The sequence below is a fragment of the Geotrypetes seraphini genome, chromosome 5, assembly GCF_902459505.1.
Source record: "Geotrypetes seraphini chromosome 5, aGeoSer1.1, whole genome shotgun sequence".
Classification (NCBI taxonomy): domain Eukaryota; kingdom Metazoa; phylum Chordata; class Amphibia; order Gymnophiona; family Dermophiidae; genus Geotrypetes; species Geotrypetes seraphini.
This window is the reverse complement of record NC_047088.1, coordinates 156,302,583-156,320,944: the sequence shown is the minus strand read 5'-3', so window position 1 is coordinate 156,320,944 and position 18,362 is coordinate 156,302,583. Positions and strand designations below refer to the sequence as shown.

The 18,362-nt window shown below is 46.5% G+C and overlaps 1 protein-coding gene across 4 annotated transcripts in view; it reads left to right on the top strand.

The window, feature by feature from the left end:
* The window catches only part of ORC2 (origin recognition complex subunit 2), a 157,923-nt gene that overhangs the window by 38,583 nt on the left and 100,978 nt on the right, over positions 1–18,362 (top strand). For all 4 annotated transcript variants that reach the window (XM_033945473.1, XM_033945474.1, XM_033945472.1 and 1 more), the window contains exon 5: positions 7,303–7,395. In XM_033945473.1, coding sequence (XP_033801364.1) covers positions 7,303–7,395 — 93 coding nt within the window. The remainder of the gene's footprint in view (positions 1–7,302; positions 7,396–18,362) is intronic.

The following is an 18,362-nucleotide window of genomic DNA, read 5'->3' as shown; positions in this document are numbered from 1 at the left end:
GCGGCTCCTCCAAAGGGAATAGTCCGGAGCCTCAGCTTCAAGCCATTTCAGCAGGATGCATTTCAAGGCAATCAGGATAGACCACTTAAGGAAAGCTGCAACTCCCTTGGAACGTGGAAAGTAGTGAGGAACAGTCCCAAATAAAAGCAAAGGGGAACTGCGAACAGTAACATGCCAAATAGACTCCACAAAAGCAAATATAGCAGTCCAAAAAAGGTGTATCTGAGGACAAGTCCAGAACATGTGGCCTAAGCTGGCTTCCGGAGCCTGACAACGAAGACAGGCTGCATGGGGACGGAAGTGAGCCAAATAAGCCCTTTTAGGAGAAATATATAAACGAAAAATCAATTTAAAATGTTGCTCCCAAAAGGTAGTGTATTTACGAAAAGCAGGCAGTCGCCGGACAGCCTGAAGGAGGATATCAGAAGGCAAATCAACAGCAAGATCATCAGACCAAGCATCTCGTAGCTTTGAATGGTCAAACAAAGGGCATTCATCCTTCAAGTGGCGGTGATGAAACGTGAGCGGGACCGGTTGTTGAGAACCAAGGGTAAAGGCTGTGGACAAAGTCTCATGACAAGCGGCCTTCAAGGAGCTAGAAGGTAAAGAAGAAATGTAATGATGGATTTGCATGTAAGCAAAATAGTCAGCAGCAGGGAGATCGAATTCAGCTCGCAACTGAGCAAAAGATTTAGTGACGCCTTCATCATTAACCAAGTGAAATAGATAATGAATGCCCTTTGTTTCCCACCGAGCAAAGCTCGGCCCATCAATCCCAGGTAAGAAAGAACCATTGAAACGAATAGGAAGGAAGGGAGATACAGAATGAGAAAGAGTGTGAAATTTACAGACCCAACGCCAAACCTTCCGTAAGGGTAGATGTAAAACTTTCATAGAAAGAGACTCAGGTTCTGAAGAAGGAACAGAATGAAGATAGGCACTGAAATGAGTGGAAGAAAAGCAGGAAAGTTCCAGAGCTGAGGTAGTAAATGCCGAAGTACCCCTAAAGAGATCATTAATATGCCTCATTCCACAACCAACTGTCAAATACCGGAGATTCAATAACCCCAAGCCACCCCTATACCAGGGAGTCGCCGCCCGCTTATAAGGCAAGCGAGGCCTCTTCCCTGCCCAAAGAAATTTCTGGACCAGACGCTCCAATCGGCGCTCGTCACGAAACGTCAAATAAAGGGGAAGGACCTGAAAAACATAAAGCCAACAGGGGACCAAAAGCATGTTGTACAGGTGTACTCGACCCAAAAGTGAGAAAGGAAGGGACTCCCAAAGGTGCAACCTATTTTGTAACGTTTGAAACAACGGGGTTACATTCAGCCGGTACAAACTAGATAAATCAAGCGGAATAGTAACCCCCAAGTACCGCAAAGAAGAATCTGCCCAACGAAGAGGGAAAACACCCCGCCACGAAGTACGTAAATCTGGTGGAAAAGGTAAGGCCAAAGATTTATCGAAGTTAAGAGACAGCCCTGAATAAAACCCAAATTCAGAGATGAGATCCAGAGCCGCCGGGAGAGAATCTTCAGGTCGGGTAAGAATTAGAAACATATCATCCGCATACGCCAGAGTCTTGAGTTCGAAGTCACCGACCGAGAGACCTCGAACCTCCGCGAACCCCCGAAGAGTGCATAGCAACGGTTCCAAAGAAAGAAGAAACAAAAGAGGGGAGAGAGGGCATCCCTGTCGGGTTCCACGAAGAATGGGGAAAGAGTCAGTACAAGTCCCATTAACAAGCAATGATGCTAAGGGATTAGAATATAGGGAATGCACAGCATCTAGAAAGAACCCCCCGAGCCCCACATACTCCAAGGTACGAAATAAGAAGGACCAGTGAATGCTATCAAACGCCTTAGAAGCATCTAAACTAACAAACAAGGTCGGAATCCGGAAAGATTGACACTGGGCAAGAGCAAGAAGTACCTTGCGGACATTATGTACAGACTGTCGGCCCCGAACAAAACCTACTTGATCCTCGTGGATAAGCTGAGGTAAATGAGGAGCAAGACGATCAGCCAACATACGAGCAAAAAGTTTTAGATCTACATTGATCAATGAAATGGGACGATATGATTCCGGCAAATCAGCAGTCTTACCAGGCTTCAAGAGTAAGGTAATAAGGGCCTCATTTGCAAAACGTGGAAAAGAACCACGGGCCACAGCTGCATTAAAATATGCCAATAAAGGTCCATAAAGTGTCGGAGAAAGGAGCCGATAGAAATCACCCGAGAACCCATCCGGGCCCGGAGCCCGATCAGAGCGGAGCGATTTAATAGCAGACTCCAATTCAACCGCCCTAAACGGACTATTAAGAGAGGCAATCGCATCCGCTGACAAACGAGGCAACCCAGAAGAGTGAAGATAGTCCGATATCATATCCAAAGAAGCGTCTTCCGGAGCTTCATATAACCGACTAAAGAAATCAAATAAGACCCCAGAGATCTCAGAAGTCCGAGACACCACACCTCCGCCCTGGGTACGCATAGATAAAATCGGCGTTAACCAAACGAGCCATAAGACGGCCGGGTTTGTTACCGTAACGAAGGAAACGATGATGATAAAAGGCTTTACATTTTTGGGAACGAGAATGGAGAAGGGAGTTCAGGGCCACCTGAGTAGATAAATAGCAGTCTCGAGTCTCCGGAGAAGGATGAAGAGAAAAGGACCGCTTTGCCAGACGTAAAGCCCGTTCCAGAGTAACGATCCCCTGGTTAATACGCTTATGACGAGCACATAGAAATGAAATGATATGTCCCCGAATCACCGTCTTCCCAGCCTCCCAAAACAAGATAGGATCATCCATGTGGGGAGCATTATTTGTCGAATAATCGTCCCATTGAGTCTGCAAAAAAGCACGAAATTCCTCATCCTTAGCAAGGTAAAAGGGGAACCGCCAGGACTTTGTGCGGAGGTACGTAGGATCCAAGACAACATCAACCCAAATCGGGGCATGATCCGAGATAGATAAAGGGCCAAGCTCCGCCGAGTGAACAGAAGGAAACAGAGAAGAGGACAAGAAAATATAATCGAGACGGGACCAAGTACCATGGGCACGAGAGAGATGGGTATAGTCACGAACCTCAGGGTGTAGAAGACGCCACGGGTCTACAATCGAAAGGGAGTCACAGAAATCAGAAAGGAGATGACCTCTGGAACCCAAAGAAGAGGCAGAAGAGCTAGATTTATCCTGATCAGGATGCATCACCAAATTAAAATCTCCCAAAAGAAGCAGCGGGTCATCAGGAAAGCGAGAACGAAGCTGAAGCAATCGCTGTAAAAAGGCTGATTTTCCAGAATTAGGGCCATATACCACTAAGAAAAGATAAGAACGACCTCCCAAAGTAAGGCGAAGAAGCAAGAAGCGACCGTCAGACGACTTATCAAGAACCTGAACACCTATTGGCGAAGACTTACGGACCAGCACTGCTATGCCCCCATGGCGACCCGAAGAGGAAGCAAAAAACACCTCCCCCACCCAGGATCGACGTAACTTAAGATGTTCTGCATCAGTCAATCTAGTTTCCTGTAGACAAGCAATGTCAGACCGGTATCGTTGTAGAGCAACAAGTATTTTGGATCTCTTGACAGGCGACGTGATCCCCCCAACATTCCAAGAGGTAATTCTAAAAGGGGTACTCATGGCAGAAAAGCAGGAGGGAAGTAGAGCCAGAAAAGGAAAAGCAGGTGAAATCAACCCCAGGGGCCCAGCCTCCCCCAGAGCAGTAGGAATCGCCAAAGAATCTGAGTGAACAATAGAAACCAGCAAAGAAACATATCAAACTCATTAAAGAAACATACCGAAGGAGGACCCCCCACCCCCTGAAACCCACCCCACCAACTCTCAACCCATCCACCCCAACCCACCCCCCTTTCCCAAGCCCCCCCAAATCCCCAACAAGCCCTGCACACACACCCACCCCAGTCATCCGACGTGGAGTGAGAGGGGAGTCACAAAGATGTTAACAGGGCCCTGGTCCCCCCCACCCCACCAAGTAGCACAAAACAATCACCCCCTATACATGCAAGCAGAAACCCCACAGGATAGCTGAAGAAAACTCCGAGTCCCACACCCCCCCCCATCAAACACACACACTTCAAATATCCATCAAACCACACAATCCCCAGAAGGAGGACTCAAAACCAACGCACCAAAATACTAAGCTCACACAAACGGAAGTACCCCAGGCAAACCCCCATCCACAAACATACCCCCTCATTCAAGTCACAAACATCCGAAACAAGTGGCAGGAGCCTCTAAGGGTCAGGTCACCCAAGCATGACTGCAAAGACACCCAAGTTCTGGGAATAGTGTAAAGGAGGCAACGCAGACATCACACCAGCATCCCACAGCCACAGAAAAAATTAGTAAGGAGAAGGCACACAAACAGGGTGCAACATCAAACAATCCGCAAAATGCCAAGCGGATAAGTAGAATGTCCAAAGTTCAGTGCCAACCAAACCACCCACCACAAGTCCCCCGAGCTCGTCACAAACCCCCTCAAGGGATGCCACTGGAGGAAGACCACGCAAAGAAGGTAGACAAAGTCCTCAAACAGGCCCAATGGATCCAAAATGTCAAGGCAGCATCCAAGGTGGCTATAGTCATAGAGTCACAGGCCCCACTCGGAACCTCCATGGAGGGAAGAATGGAACAAGAGAGCAGAGGCCAAACCACCGGCAAACTCCCACGAGGGTCCCCGCCAGGAAACGATCCGCACAAAACCACAGGAAAACCACCGGCACGTTTACAACCAATGTCCCATCCAGGAAGTAAGCCCCAAAGAAAGCAAAACCTCAAGGGGCCGATGATGGACCAGATTCACCGGGCAGGGCATCCAAGTAGGCCTGGGCTTCCTCTGCGGTTGCATAGCTCCTCCAGCCGGCGGTCGTCCAAATCCTCAGAGTGGCGGGATAGGAAAGTTGGAATCGGAGCTTCCTTTCATAAAGAGCCGAGCAGACCCTGGAAAACCGGCGACGCCGGTCCTGCAGCGCAGGGGAGTAGTCCTGGAACAAGCAGACCGGCGTCCCGTCAAAGGCAAGTGTGTTCCTCTTTTTTCTGTAGTGGCGCATCAATTCAGCCTTATGTGCAGAATTCAGGACTTTACAGATAGTAACCCGCGCCCGGGTATGGTCATCGGTCCGCCGACCCAGGCGGTGTGCACGTTCCAATCGAATGGGCCCCATCCCAGCAGGGAGCGGTAATTCAGTCTGGAGCCAGGACTCTAAAGTAGGGAGTAAGCTAGCATCAGAGACCGTCTCAGGCAGCCCAATGAGACGCAAATTATCGCGTCTAGATCGGTTTTCTAAATCTTCAATCTTGTCTTCCTGGCGTCGAAGTAAACTTTTTAAGGAAGAGAGCTCTGCTGCCGAGGCATCGTGGGAGTCCTCCACTCGGGCAACTCGGTGCTCCAGCTCCCCGGTGCGTCTGGTGGTGTCTGTAATAGCTGACTCGAGCGAAGCTAATTGGGAAGAAAGCTGGTCGAATCGGGCGTCCAACGCCCACACCACAGAAGCCGATAACGCCTCTATATGAGCTGCAGAAAGTGGGAGCGCAGAGCCCGTCTCAGCCACCGCCGCCATCTTGATATCAGCACGCGAGGCTCGCACCTCCCGGTCCTTGGCAACGCGGCTAGATTTTCCGCTCATGGTAGGGCTGCCCGATTGTGGAGAACGGTCCATGCACTGTAAAGAGGTGAAATCACATCCAAAAAGGATTGAATCCTATAAGAAAGAGGTGCAGGGGGACCCAGGGCCCCGGAGCTCGAGCAAAACGCGTCCTGCCCGGCTCAGCACATCACGTGACCTCTTTCAACATCTTTATAAACGATTTGGACAACGGTATGACGACTGAGGTGATTAAGTTTGTGGACGATACAAAGTTATTCAGAGTAGTGAAGACACAGGGGGATTGCGAAGATCTACAAAGTGACATAATCAAGCTCAAGAAATGGGCAGTGACATGGCAAATGAGGTTAAGTGTGGATAAGTGCAAAGTGATGTATGTCGGTAACAAAATCTTATGCACGAATACAGGATGTCTGGGGCGGTACTTGGAGAGACTTCCCAGGAAAGAGACTTGGGAGTTCTGATTGACAAGTCGATAAAGCCGTCTGCACAATGCGCTGTGGCGGCAAAAAGGGTGAACAGAATGCTAGGAATGATAAAGAAGGGGATCACGAACAGATCGGAGAAGGTTATCATGCTGCTGTACCGGGCCATGGTGCGCCCTCACCTGGAGTACTGCGTCCAGTACTGCTCGCCGTACATGAAGAAAGACACGGTACTACTCGAAAGGGTCCAGAGAAGAGCAACAAAAATGGTTAAGGGGCTGGAGGAGTTGCCGTACATTGAGAGATTAGAGAAACTGGGCCTCTTCTCCCTTGAAAAGAGGAGACAGAGAGAAGACATGATTGAAACATTCAAAATACTGAAGGGAATAGACTTAGTAGATAAAGACAGACTCCTCACACTCTCCAAGGTAGGGAGAACGAGAGGGCACTCTCTAAAGTTGAAAGGGGATAGATTCCGTACAAACATAAGGAAGTTCTTCTTCACCCAGAGAGTGGTGGAGAGCTTCAATACTCTTCCGGAGTCTGTAGTAGGGGAAAACACCCTCCAGGTTTTCAAGACTAAGCTGGACAAGTTCCTGCTAAACTGGGACGTACACAGATGAGGCTGGATTCATTTTAGAGCACTAGTCTTTGACCCGGGAGCCACCGCGTGAGCAGACTGCTGGGAACGATGGACCACTGGTCTGACCCAGCAGCAGCAATTCTTATGTTCTTAATACCGGGTTACTCTGGTATAGTATAATGTAATCTGGACTCCCATTAAGTATCCTCAGGGCACCCAGTTGTAGAATTGCCCCCATAGTGTAATTGCACAGTAAAGGCTGCTTCCAATTGAACTGAAAGCTCAAAGGAAAAAACTACTGATCTGAAGGTAGATAGCACTACTTATCTGTATTCTTCAGGTTTAATGATTTAAAAAAAAAAATGTTCTACACATTTGTAATATTTTCAAGTTTTTTAGCACGTTGGTCTGAAAACCTACTTCTATGCACATATCACTGTTATTTAGACCCACCAGTGCTTGATGGTGAACAGAGAAAAATAGATATTGAAACTAAATCCAGGAATATCCTCTATAGATAGAGGATTACTGCACAGGTCCTGGACCTGTTGGGCCACCGCGTGTGCGGACTGCTGGGCACGATGGACCTCTGGTCTGACCCAGCAGAGGCATTGCTTATGTTCTTATGTTATGTTCTTATGAATCTTTGTATTTCAGCTTCCGAACTGGCTCGAACACCAGGGAAGCGTGTGACATTCGGTGCTACACAGTGCCCACAGGAGAACATCAGTCTGTCCCGAAGTATCAAGAGTAAGTATTTGCCAAGTCTTTCATATTTAGAGTTAAAGTAAATGCTGTAGTTCATTGCTAGTGCTTCAGGTTTCAAGCTGCAATTATTAACCATTAATTTTTTTCTATGAAATAATTCACGGTAAGACCCAAAGCAAATATATACTTAATGATAAGGAAATGAAAAGAAATGTCCCTAAGCAAACACCTATCACCTTTAAAGACATGTCTCAGCCATGCTGATTTTTTTTTTTTCTTTTTTTTAATTAATTTCTTTATTGAAACATTTTGCAGTTTTGCAACCAAGGAAACAGAACTTGCACTGTTGCCAACAAGTATCCGGGATACTAGGCGTAATTTTATGCAATCTTAAGGGAGTATAATACCACCGGTACAGCATTTTATAGCCATTCTCTACCATATAAGTCAAAACTACACAGGAGGAAAATGAACTTCAAAAATCAAACAGCATGAAAAAATTCAAGAAAATAAACAAAAAACACGCTAGTGTAATTGCTGTAATTTCGTAAAAGTTCTCTTGAAACTCCATATTCCTTATACTTTAATCAGTGGATAGATTGCGCTCAGGGACATGGAGGAAAAAGGAGACAGAAAGTCCCCAAAAAACCTCACCACCCAATCATTGCAAAACTTCCACCTTAACACACTTTTATATGTGCATGACTTGAAAGATTGTATTATGTATACAGGTTTTTTGGCCTCGACGTGCCACATTTCAAAATTTCTTCAGGAAGCCAAATGGTAACAGCAAAAGACTCTTAAGTCTTCTAAAATGAGTGTCAGTCTCTGGTTTAGCTTGCAATTCAGCTTTCAGTGAACTTCCGGTGTCTGCTGGCACTGAAAGCTGAATTGCAAGCTAACCCAAAGATTGACACCCATTTTGGAAGACTTAAGAGTCTTTCGCTGTTACCATTTGGCTTCCTGAAGAAATTTTGAAACGTGGCACGTTGAGGCCAAAGAACTTGTATACATAAAAGATAAGTGCTTTTTCAATACTACAATCTTTCAAGTCATGCACATATAAGAGTGTGTTATGGTGGAAGTTTTGCAATGATTGGGTGGTGAGATTTTTTGGGGACTTTCTGTCCCCTTTTTCCTCTATGTCTCTGAGCACAGTCTATCCACTGATTAAAGTATAAGGAATATGGAGTTTCAAGAGGACTTTTAAGATGTTACAGCAATTACACTAGCGTGTTTTTTGTTTATTTTATTCTCTATCATATTACTGGCTATCAAGACTTTAAGAAGGAAATGCACAGTAGTCTTCCACTGCGCCGTTGTAAAGCCATGTTGATTTGAAAAGTTGGAAATGCTACTCACTCAGGCACAAACATTCATACATTTTCTCTGAGTTGGCGCTCTGAATTTAGCTTCTTCTGCACCAAGACTGGTAGTCTTGACCAGTGGGCAAATCCCTCATTAGGTAGGCCATGAGGGTTTGTAGAGAGCCTACTGTTTTGTTTTCATGCTCCACCTCCCATCACTCTGGGATGAGCGCCACCCCCTCAGTCTTACTCTTTACAAGCGAGGAGTAGGGAGCTTGTCATAAGAACATAAGCAATGCCTCTCCTGGGTCAGACCTGAGGTCCATCATGCCCAGAAGTCCGCTCACGCGGTGGCACAACAGGTCCAGGACCTGTGCAGTAATCCTCTATTTATACCCTTCTATCCCCTTTTCCAGCAGGAAATTGTCCAATTCTTTCTTAAACCCCAGTACTGTACTCTGCCCTATTACGCCCTCTGGAAGCGCATTCCAGTAGTCCACCACTCGTTGGGTAAAGAAGAACTTCCTAGCATTCGTTTTGAATCTGTCCCCTTTCAACTTTTCTGAGTGCCCTCTTGTTCTTTTATTTTTAGAAAGTTTGAAGAATCTGTCCCTCTCTACTCTCTCTATGCCCTTCATGATCTTATAAGTCTCTATCATATCCCCTCTAAGTCTCCTCTTCTCCAGGGAAAAGAGACCCAGTTTCTCCAATCTCTCAGCGTATGAAAGGTTTTCCATCCCTTTTATCAGACGTGTCGCTCTCCTCTGAACCCTCTCGAGTAACGCCATATCCTTCTTAAGGTACGGCGACCAATATTGGACGCAGTATTCCAGATGCGGGCGCACCATCGCCCGATACAACGGCAGGATAACTTCTTTTGTCCTGGTTGTAATACCCTTCTTGATTATACCTAGCATTCTATTTGCTTTCTTAGCGGCCGCTGCGCACTGTGCCGTCGGCTTCATTGTCATGTCCACCATTACCCCCAAGTCCCTTTCTTGGGTACTCTCATTCAATAACATCCCTCCCATCGTATAGTTGTACCTTGGGTTTCTGCTTCCCACATGCAATACTTTACATTTCTCAACGTTGAACTTCATCTGCCATCTCGCCGCCCATTCCCCCAGTTTGTTCAAGTCCCTTTGCAATTCTTCGCATTCCTCTTTAGTTCCAGCTCCACTAAATATTTTTGTATCGTCCGCAAATTTTATTATCTCACACTTCGTCCCTGTTTCTAGATCATTTATGAATATATTAAATAGCAGCGGCCCGAGCACTGAGCCCTGCGGAACACCACTCGTGACCCTCATCCAGTCCGAGTAGTGGCCCTTCACTCCTACCCTCTGTTTCCTACCTGCCAACCAGTTTCTGATCCATCTATGTACGTCTCCATCCACCCCATGATTCTTCAGTTTCCGGAGTAGACGTTCGTGAGGCACCTTGTCAAAGGCTTTTTGGAAATCAAGGTATATGATGTCTATGGGGTCTCCCCTGTCCATCCTTTTGTTAATTCCTTCGAAGAAGTGCAATAAGTTAGTTAGGCACGATCCCCCCCTGCAGAAACCATGTTGGCTTGTTTTCAGAAGTTCGTTTCTATCCAAATGTTCATCGATGTTTTCTTTTATCAGTGCTTCCGCCATTTTCCCCGGAACCGAGGTCAGACTCACCGGTCTGTAGTTTCCCGGGTCACCTCTTGATCCCTTTTTAAAGATGGGCATGATGTTGGCTATCTTCCAATCCTCCGGGATCATGCCTGTTTTCAAGGATAGGTTGCAAATTTGCTGCAGTAGTTCAGCTATCTCCTCCTTTAATTCTTTCAAAACCCTTGGATGGATTCCATCCGGACCAGGGGATTTGTCAGTTTTAAGTTTTTCTATCTGCCTGTGTACATCATCAAGGCTCACTTCCATGGATGTTAATTTTTCTGCTTGATTTCCATTGAAGATTTGCTCAGGTTCTGGTATGTTGGTTGTGTCTTCGTTTGTAAATACAGACGAAAAGAACATGTTAAGTCTTTCCGCGACTTCTTTCTCCTTCACCGCTCCCTTCCTGTCTTCTTCGTCCAGCGGTCCCACCTCCTCCCTAGCTGGCTGTTTCCCTTTAACATATCTGAAGAACGGTTTGAAATTTTGTGCCTCCCTGGCTAGCCTCTCTTCGTACTCTCTTTTGGCTTTTCGAACCACACTGTGACATTCTTTTTGATACTTCCTATGCTCTTTCCAGTTCTCCTCAGTTTTGTCCTTCTTCCATTTCCTGAATGAATTTTTCTTATTGGCTATCGCTTCCTTCACTATTTTAGTCATCCATACCGGGTCTTTTGTTCGACTCTTTTTGCACCCCTTTCTGAATCTGGGGATGTACAGATTTTGCGCCTCGCTCACCGTGTCCTTGAAAAAAGACCAGGCATGTTCTACCGTTTGCCATTTCTTGGAAGTGTTCCTAATTTTCTTCCTTACCATTTCCCTCATTGCTTCATAGTTTCCTTTCCTGAAGTTGAAAGTTGTCGCTATGGTTCTCTTTCCGTTCGGTATTCCTACTTCAACCTTGAACTTAATCATATTATGATCACTATTTCCCAACGGTCCCACTACTTCCACTTCCTTTGCAGGTCCCATTAGCCCATTTAGGATTAGATCCAAAGTTGCATTTCCTCTCGTCGGTTCTCTAACAAGCTGCTCCATGAAGCAATCTTGTATAGCCTCCAGGAATTCTGTCTCCCTGGCGCATCTTGAGCTTCCAAGACTCCAGTCTATCCCGGGGTAGTTGAAGTCTCCCATAACAACCGTGTAACCTCTTTTGCATTCTCGCTTCATCTCGGCATCCATTTCTTTATCAATATCTCTGGTTTGCCCGGGTGGACGATAGTATAAGCCCATCTTTATTTCATGCCCTTTCCTACCCGGTATTTTAACCCATAGCGATTCCAGTTTGTTGGTCGTCTCCGCTGTGTCCATTCTTGTCGATTGTATGCTTTCTTTTACGTATAGGGCTATTCCTCCTCCTTTCTGTCCTGACCTGTCCTGGCGATAGAGCTTGTATCCCGGCAGTGCTGTATCCCATCTGTTTTCCTCATTCCACCACGTTTCAGAGATTCCAATGATGTCTATGTCCTCTGCATTGGCCATGGCTTCTAGTTCCTCCATTTTGTTTTTTAGGCTCCTTGCATTAGCATATATGCAATTTAGATCCTGGCATTTCATCCTTCTCATTTCCTTTCCCTGTGCTTCGGTCTTTGGTGTCTTCTCTTTTGCTACAATCTTTCTAACCTCCACTTCTGGGTTAGTCGACTCCTGTAATTTGTCCCTTGTTTCTTCCCAGCCTTTTTTCCCCTTAGTATCTTCATGGGATACCGTCTTCCGAATCGTCGACGCTAGGTCGACTGTCGGCTTTCCCCTTCCTCTTAGTTTAAAGCCTGTTCTATTCCTCTCTTGACGTCGTTTGCTAGAAGTCTTGTTCCCGCCGCGCTCAGGTGCAGTCCATCTCTCCTGTAGAGCTTGCTCTTGCCCCAGAACGTTGTCCAGTTCCTCACGAAGTGGAACCCTTTTTCCTCACACCGACCTCCACGATGTCCTTGGTTCTCGCTCCTGGGAGGCAGGTCACCAGTCGATCCTCTCTTCCTCCTGCTATGTGGCTATCCACATGCCTCAATATCGAGTCTCCCACTAGAATTGCTGACTTTCCCTTCTTCAATTTTCTTATCGGTCTCAGGTCAATGTCCTCGGTGTGCTTAGCTCTCTCTTCTTCTGGGCATCGACTAGCCAATTCTTCCCCCTCGTGTGGTATTCTTCTGTGGGTGTCTTCTTTGAGGTCATCTGCTTCTTGCTCCCCCTTCCATGTTGGTGCTGCATCATCTCTCATCTGGAGTTCATTCTCTTCCACCCTTGTCTGTTCTGCACAAGTTTAATTTTTATTATTTTTGGGTTTTTATCTGGTTGGAGGTATTTGGTTCTGCAGAAGATCCTGGTCACCCCAAGGCTTCTCTGTGTATGAGACAATACAGACTCTTAAGGCTGAGGTCTGTAGCCCACAGGCCTCGCATGATTCCTGTGTGGCCAGTCTGCATCAGTAGTTCTCAGAGCTCAGGGTCCATACCCTTGGGAGCAATCTTGCTCCAGGTTCATCCGCAGAGGGCTTGAGCGGTTTGCTCCAGGTTTTGTCCATAGTGGGTTTGAGTGCAGACTGAGCGGTTCCTAAGAACATAAGAATAGCCTTACTGGGTTATACCAATGGTTCATAAAGCCCAGTAGCCTGTTCTCACAGTGGCCAATCCAGGTCACTAGTACCTGGCCAAAACCCAAGGACTAGCAAAATTCCATGCTACTGATCCATCACAGCATTATTATTGGAAACTCCTGAATATCCTCTCCCAGCTGGTAATATTACAGAGATTCTAGAGCAGAGCTGAATAAATATGAGCCGAGCTGAGCGCTGCAAAAGCTACAATAATAATAATGCTGTGCTGACAGAGAGGAAAAAATGCCAAGTGATCTACGAATGGCCAGGACCCCTAAGGAAGGCTAAATTTGCCGAAACACGGCCCGTGTTGGGTCTAGGCTCCAGTGTTTTGTTGGTATAGTTTGGAATTTGAAATAAAGCATTTGAACTTTTCACTCCTGTGTCCAGGAACTGGCTCCTCCTGGTGTGATTTGTGGAAGACTCTGGAATAACATCAGGAATATTAAGTAGGATGGATGGTTGGGATGAATTCCAAAAGGAGGTGGTGGAGAGAGAAACAGTAACCAGAACTCCCTGATTGCTCAAAAGTCTATCAAGCATCAAAACTACCCTTTCCTACACCTCAAAGGTACAATTTGTAAAACTAGCATTTATAAAGAAAGAAAGAAGAAACTCTAATATCCAATCACATTCCCAACTATTGCTCCCTCTATACCCCCCTCTCCCGCCTTCATAACTTTGTTTCAATTCCTTTTAATTATTCTTCATGGCATAAATGTCACAGAAGGTAAGCCTTTTTCCATGGAAAGGAAACTTTTTGAAATGAAGGATCATAGGATGAGGAGGAAAATTCGAGATTAAATTGAGAAAATATTTCTTTATGGAAAGAGCAGTGGTTGTATGGAGAGCCTCCTGGAAGAGGTGGTGAAGACAGTAACAGTTTTGAATTCAATAAAGCACGGAACAAGTACCAAAAATCTTTATGGGAGAAGAAGAGCTGGTAAATATTGGGCTTTTGGTTTGAATGGGTAGATTGGATAGGCTATGTGCTCATTTTGCAATTATTTACTTGGTTTAAGAGAGGTTGTAATGATTGTGGATTAGGGCAGTGGAAGTTACATAGAAATATAGGAACATGATGGCAGATAAAGGCCAAATGGCCCATCCAGTCTGCCCATCTACAGTAACTGTTATCTCTTCCTCTCTAAGAGATCACACGTGCCTATCGCAGGTTTTCTTGAATTCAGACTAGAGGTCTGCACGGGAACGGGGATCGCGGGGATCCCGCGGGTCCCGCGGGGATCCCGCGGGTTCCCCCCCTGGCTCACGGGACTCCCACGGGGACGCCCCCTGGCCCACGGGACTCCCACGGGGATGCCCCCCTGACCCACGGGACTCCCACGGGGACGCCCCCTTGCCCACGGGACTCCCACGGGGATGAAAACAGCCTACCTAAATTCTGGCGATGCAAGATGCAGCTTACAAGTCTGGCTTCGCGTCGGGAAATAGCCATGTTGAGCAGTGAGCTCAGCACGTACACAGATGAAAGCCTTGCTTGCTGATTGGTCCGGCGGCCCCGCCCCACCGTGCCGCCGGACCAATCAGCAAGCAAGGCTTTCATCTGTGTACATGCTGAGCTCACTGCTCAGCATGGCTATTTCCCGACGCGGGCATTAGGCTGTTTTTTTGTCATTTCGGGTGGGGGATGGCAGCGGCAGCAGCAGCCTGAAAAAGAAATCATCCTGGCCGGGTTCGGTGTCATGCTCCGGAGCTTCTACAGCCTTCCTATCTCCCTCTCCCTTCTACCTGCGGCTCTCTTCGGCAACTTAGCAGCAACGATCGACACAAGCTTCTGGCGTCGGGGCCTACCCTCTGCGAGTCCCGCTTGTTTCAACTTCCTTTTTCCACAAAGGTGGGACTCGTAGAGGGAAGGCCTCGATGTCGGCAGCTTGTCTTGATCACCGCTGCTGACGAGTTGCTTAAGAGAGCCGCGGAGCAGGGGGGTGTTGCCAGGTGCAGGTAGAAGGGAGAGGGCCAGATGCAGGACTCGTGGGTGAGGGAGGAGAAGAGAGAGGGGAGAGAAACAAAAGGAAATATTTCATACTGGGCTGGGCCGGAGTGGAGGGAGGGTGGAAAGATTCTGGCTACAGGGTGCAGTAACAAAGGAAAAGAGGGGAAAGCTGAAAATGGAGATAGTGACACAAAGAAGAGAAAGGGTAAGCAGGACCTTCTGAATAAGGATAGAGATACAGAGGGGACATGAAGAGGAGGTGAAATAGAGACATAGAAGTAATGCTGAAAAAGTGTGTGTGGGGGGGGAGATAAAGACATTGAAAGGGCAAATGGTGAATATGGGGTAAAGACAAGGACAGAGACAAATGAAGATTCTGAAAAAGTGGTGAGATAGGGATATAGGTGAGATGGACACAAAGAAGGGTGATGCTGGAAAATAGGTGGAATGGTAATTCTGACAGACACAGAAGGGAAATGCTGGATCAAGGAGAGATGGGGCTCAGGCTGGATGGAATGAGGAGAAATGCCTTGTTGGCCCGGAACTTCCTCTCCTACGTCAGAATTGACGTCAGGGAGCGGAATGCTGGTCAGCGCGACGCTTCTGCAGGGAAAGCTTGGGACAGCGGTGGCTTGGGGACTATTCCCCGATGGCGGTGGCAGCAAACCGAGTGGCTTGGGGGAGGGCACGGAGAAAGAAAGAAAGGGGGCAGACAGAGAGACAGAAAGAAGGGGGAACAGGGAGACAGAAAGAAAAAGTTGGGGGAGAGAATGAGGTCTGGAGGAGAGGAAACATACAGGAGGCTGAAAGAAAGGAAGAAAGATTGGATGCACAGTCAGAAGAAGAAAGTGCAACCAGAGACTCATGAAATCACCAAACAGCAAAGATAGGAAAAATGATTTTATTTTCAATTTAGTGATCAAAATGTGTCTGTTTTGAGAATTTATATCTGCTGTCTATATTTTGCACTATGGCTCCCTTTTACTAAACCGCAATATTGTTTTTTAGCGCAGGGAGCCTATGAGCATTGAGAGCAGCGCGAGGCATTCAGCGTAACTCCCTGTGCTAAAACCTACTATTGTGGTTTAGTAAAAAGGGAGGGGGTGTATTTGTCTATTTTTGTATTTTGTTACCGAGGTGACATTGCATAGAGTCATCTGCCTTGGGAAATGTATATGGCAGATATCTTTGTTTTGTGTTCAAAAGAAAAGGAAATGCATTTCTGGTTTTATTTCTACAGTGTTGAAGTACTTGTTGGCCCTTGCTGTGACTGGTGGGGATCCCCAAGCACCGCCAGCAGAGGACCTCCTCTAGAGATGGTCAGAACTCCCCTCCACCAAGCGCAGCAGTCGCTGGCAGCATCCATGAGCCACTGAGGTGCCAGCATCTGTGACTCAGGGACGCTACTGCTGCCTGCCAAGCTTGGCAAAAGGGACCCCAACTGCAAAGGAAGTCCTCAGCTGACAGTTTGTGGGTTCTCATCAGCTGAGTATTTATATTTTATATTTACATTAGAGGTTCTGGTAGAAACCCATTTACAAAGTATGTATTCTTCCCAATTAATATTTCCAAATTAATAGTCTCTTTGCTTATTTGTAAATGGGTCTCTACCAGAGCCTTTAATTCAGTAGCATAATTAAATAAAATAACTATTTCTGAAGTTTATAGGGAAGGATGGTGACGGAGGGGATTCCTCGCGGGGACGGGTGGGGACGGAGGGGATTCCTCGCGGGGACGGGTGGGGACGGAGGGGATTCCTCGCGGGGACGGGTGGGGACGGAGGGATTCCTCACGGGGACGGGTGGGGACGGAGGGATTCCTCACGGGGACGGGTGGGGATGGGTGGGATTTTGGCGGGGACGGGTGGGGACGGGTGGGATTTCTGTCCCCGCGCAACTCTCTAATTCAGACACAGTGTCTGTCTCCACCACCTCTACCACCCTTTCTGTAAAAAAGTATTTCCTTAGATTACTCCTGGGCCTATCACCTCTTAACTTCATCATATGCCCTCTCATTCCAGAGCTTCCTTTCAAATGAAAGAGATTCAACTCATGCATTTACGCCAAGTAGGTATTTAAACGTCTCTATCGCATCTCCTTTCTCCTGCCTTTCCTCCAAAGTATACAGATTGAAATCTTTAAGTCTATCCCCATATACCTTGTGACAAAGACCATGCAGCATTTTAGTAGCCTTCCTCTGAACTGACCCAAAAGGAGGAAAAAAGATTGATTTGAATATAAACTGGGGAGTGAGGGTTTATATTCAAATGCCCTGCCTTGCATCCAACCCTCCTTTCCTTCCCACCCAGCCCCTGATGCCTGCCTGAAGCCCTGGTAGTCCAGAGGTGAGCTGGGACAGGAGCAATTCTTCCTGTATTCTGTCTCGGCCGACTCTAAACCATTTGACTCCCTGACCCCTGCAAACCTTTCCTTTAAAGCTGTGGTGGTCAAGCCCGCAGTTTCATACTCAATACCTTTAATGGCTTGCTGGGAGCTTAATGCCATCTTTGACCCAGAGATGGGAGATTTTTCTGCCTGTCCTGAGGTTGGGGCTGTCACTGTGGAAGAGGGACCTTTCTTCCCCCCCCCCCCTTTTTTTTCTCTCTTTCCTTTTCCCTTTTATGTTTGAGTCTAGGGGTTCTGTGCCTCTCGTTTTCCTCCCCCTTAGGGCTGGGGTCTATCAGAAACCAGGGCCTTGGCTAATTCCTGCATTGCTGCAGTATTGATGTATTGTTACTATGAGAGGGGTGGGGTTAGTGATGGTTGGGATTTTTTTTTTAATTGCTTTTGGGGTGGGGGCTATTGTAGTTGTTCCATCGGAAAATTTGATGATATTATGATTGTTCCTTTTATGGATTCTATTACCGTTGTTGTTGTGCTTTTTGTATGCTGTTCTGCTTGTGATTATTCTCATCAATAAAATTGTTTGACCATAAAGTTCTGGTGGTCTAGTGGTGAAATGGGGCAGGAACAATTTTCCTATGCTCTTTCCCCATGAGAGGTCATGATCAAAAATGCAATGGCAACTCATGGCAGGCATTTTTGTGTAAACCTCCCAGTTATTATTCCATGTCTTTCATTACTCCAGTATTACTTACATTATTACTGAAGTAATCGAACTAATGGATGTTGGAATTCAGATTAAAATTGAAATCAGAAAAAACTAAATTCTTTTTTGACTCACCCCATCAGAATTCATATGAGGATTCTATTACTGTCAAGACTATGCAATATCCAGTTTGTTCTTCAGTTAAAATATTGGGAGTTATCTCGGATCAGAATCTGACTAAGCAAAAACAAGTTGATATGGTAGTTTGTAAGGGTTTTCTACACTTTGTGGAAACTGCGGACTCTCAGAGCTTATTTTGATATTTCTGCATTTAAGTCACTGGTGCAATCGTTGGTGTTAGACAATTTTGCAATAGTCTAGATTAGAGAATGACACGGTGACAAAATTCATCACCGTTCCCGTCCCCGCGGATAACCGCAGGAAACCATCTTCATGTCATTCTTTAA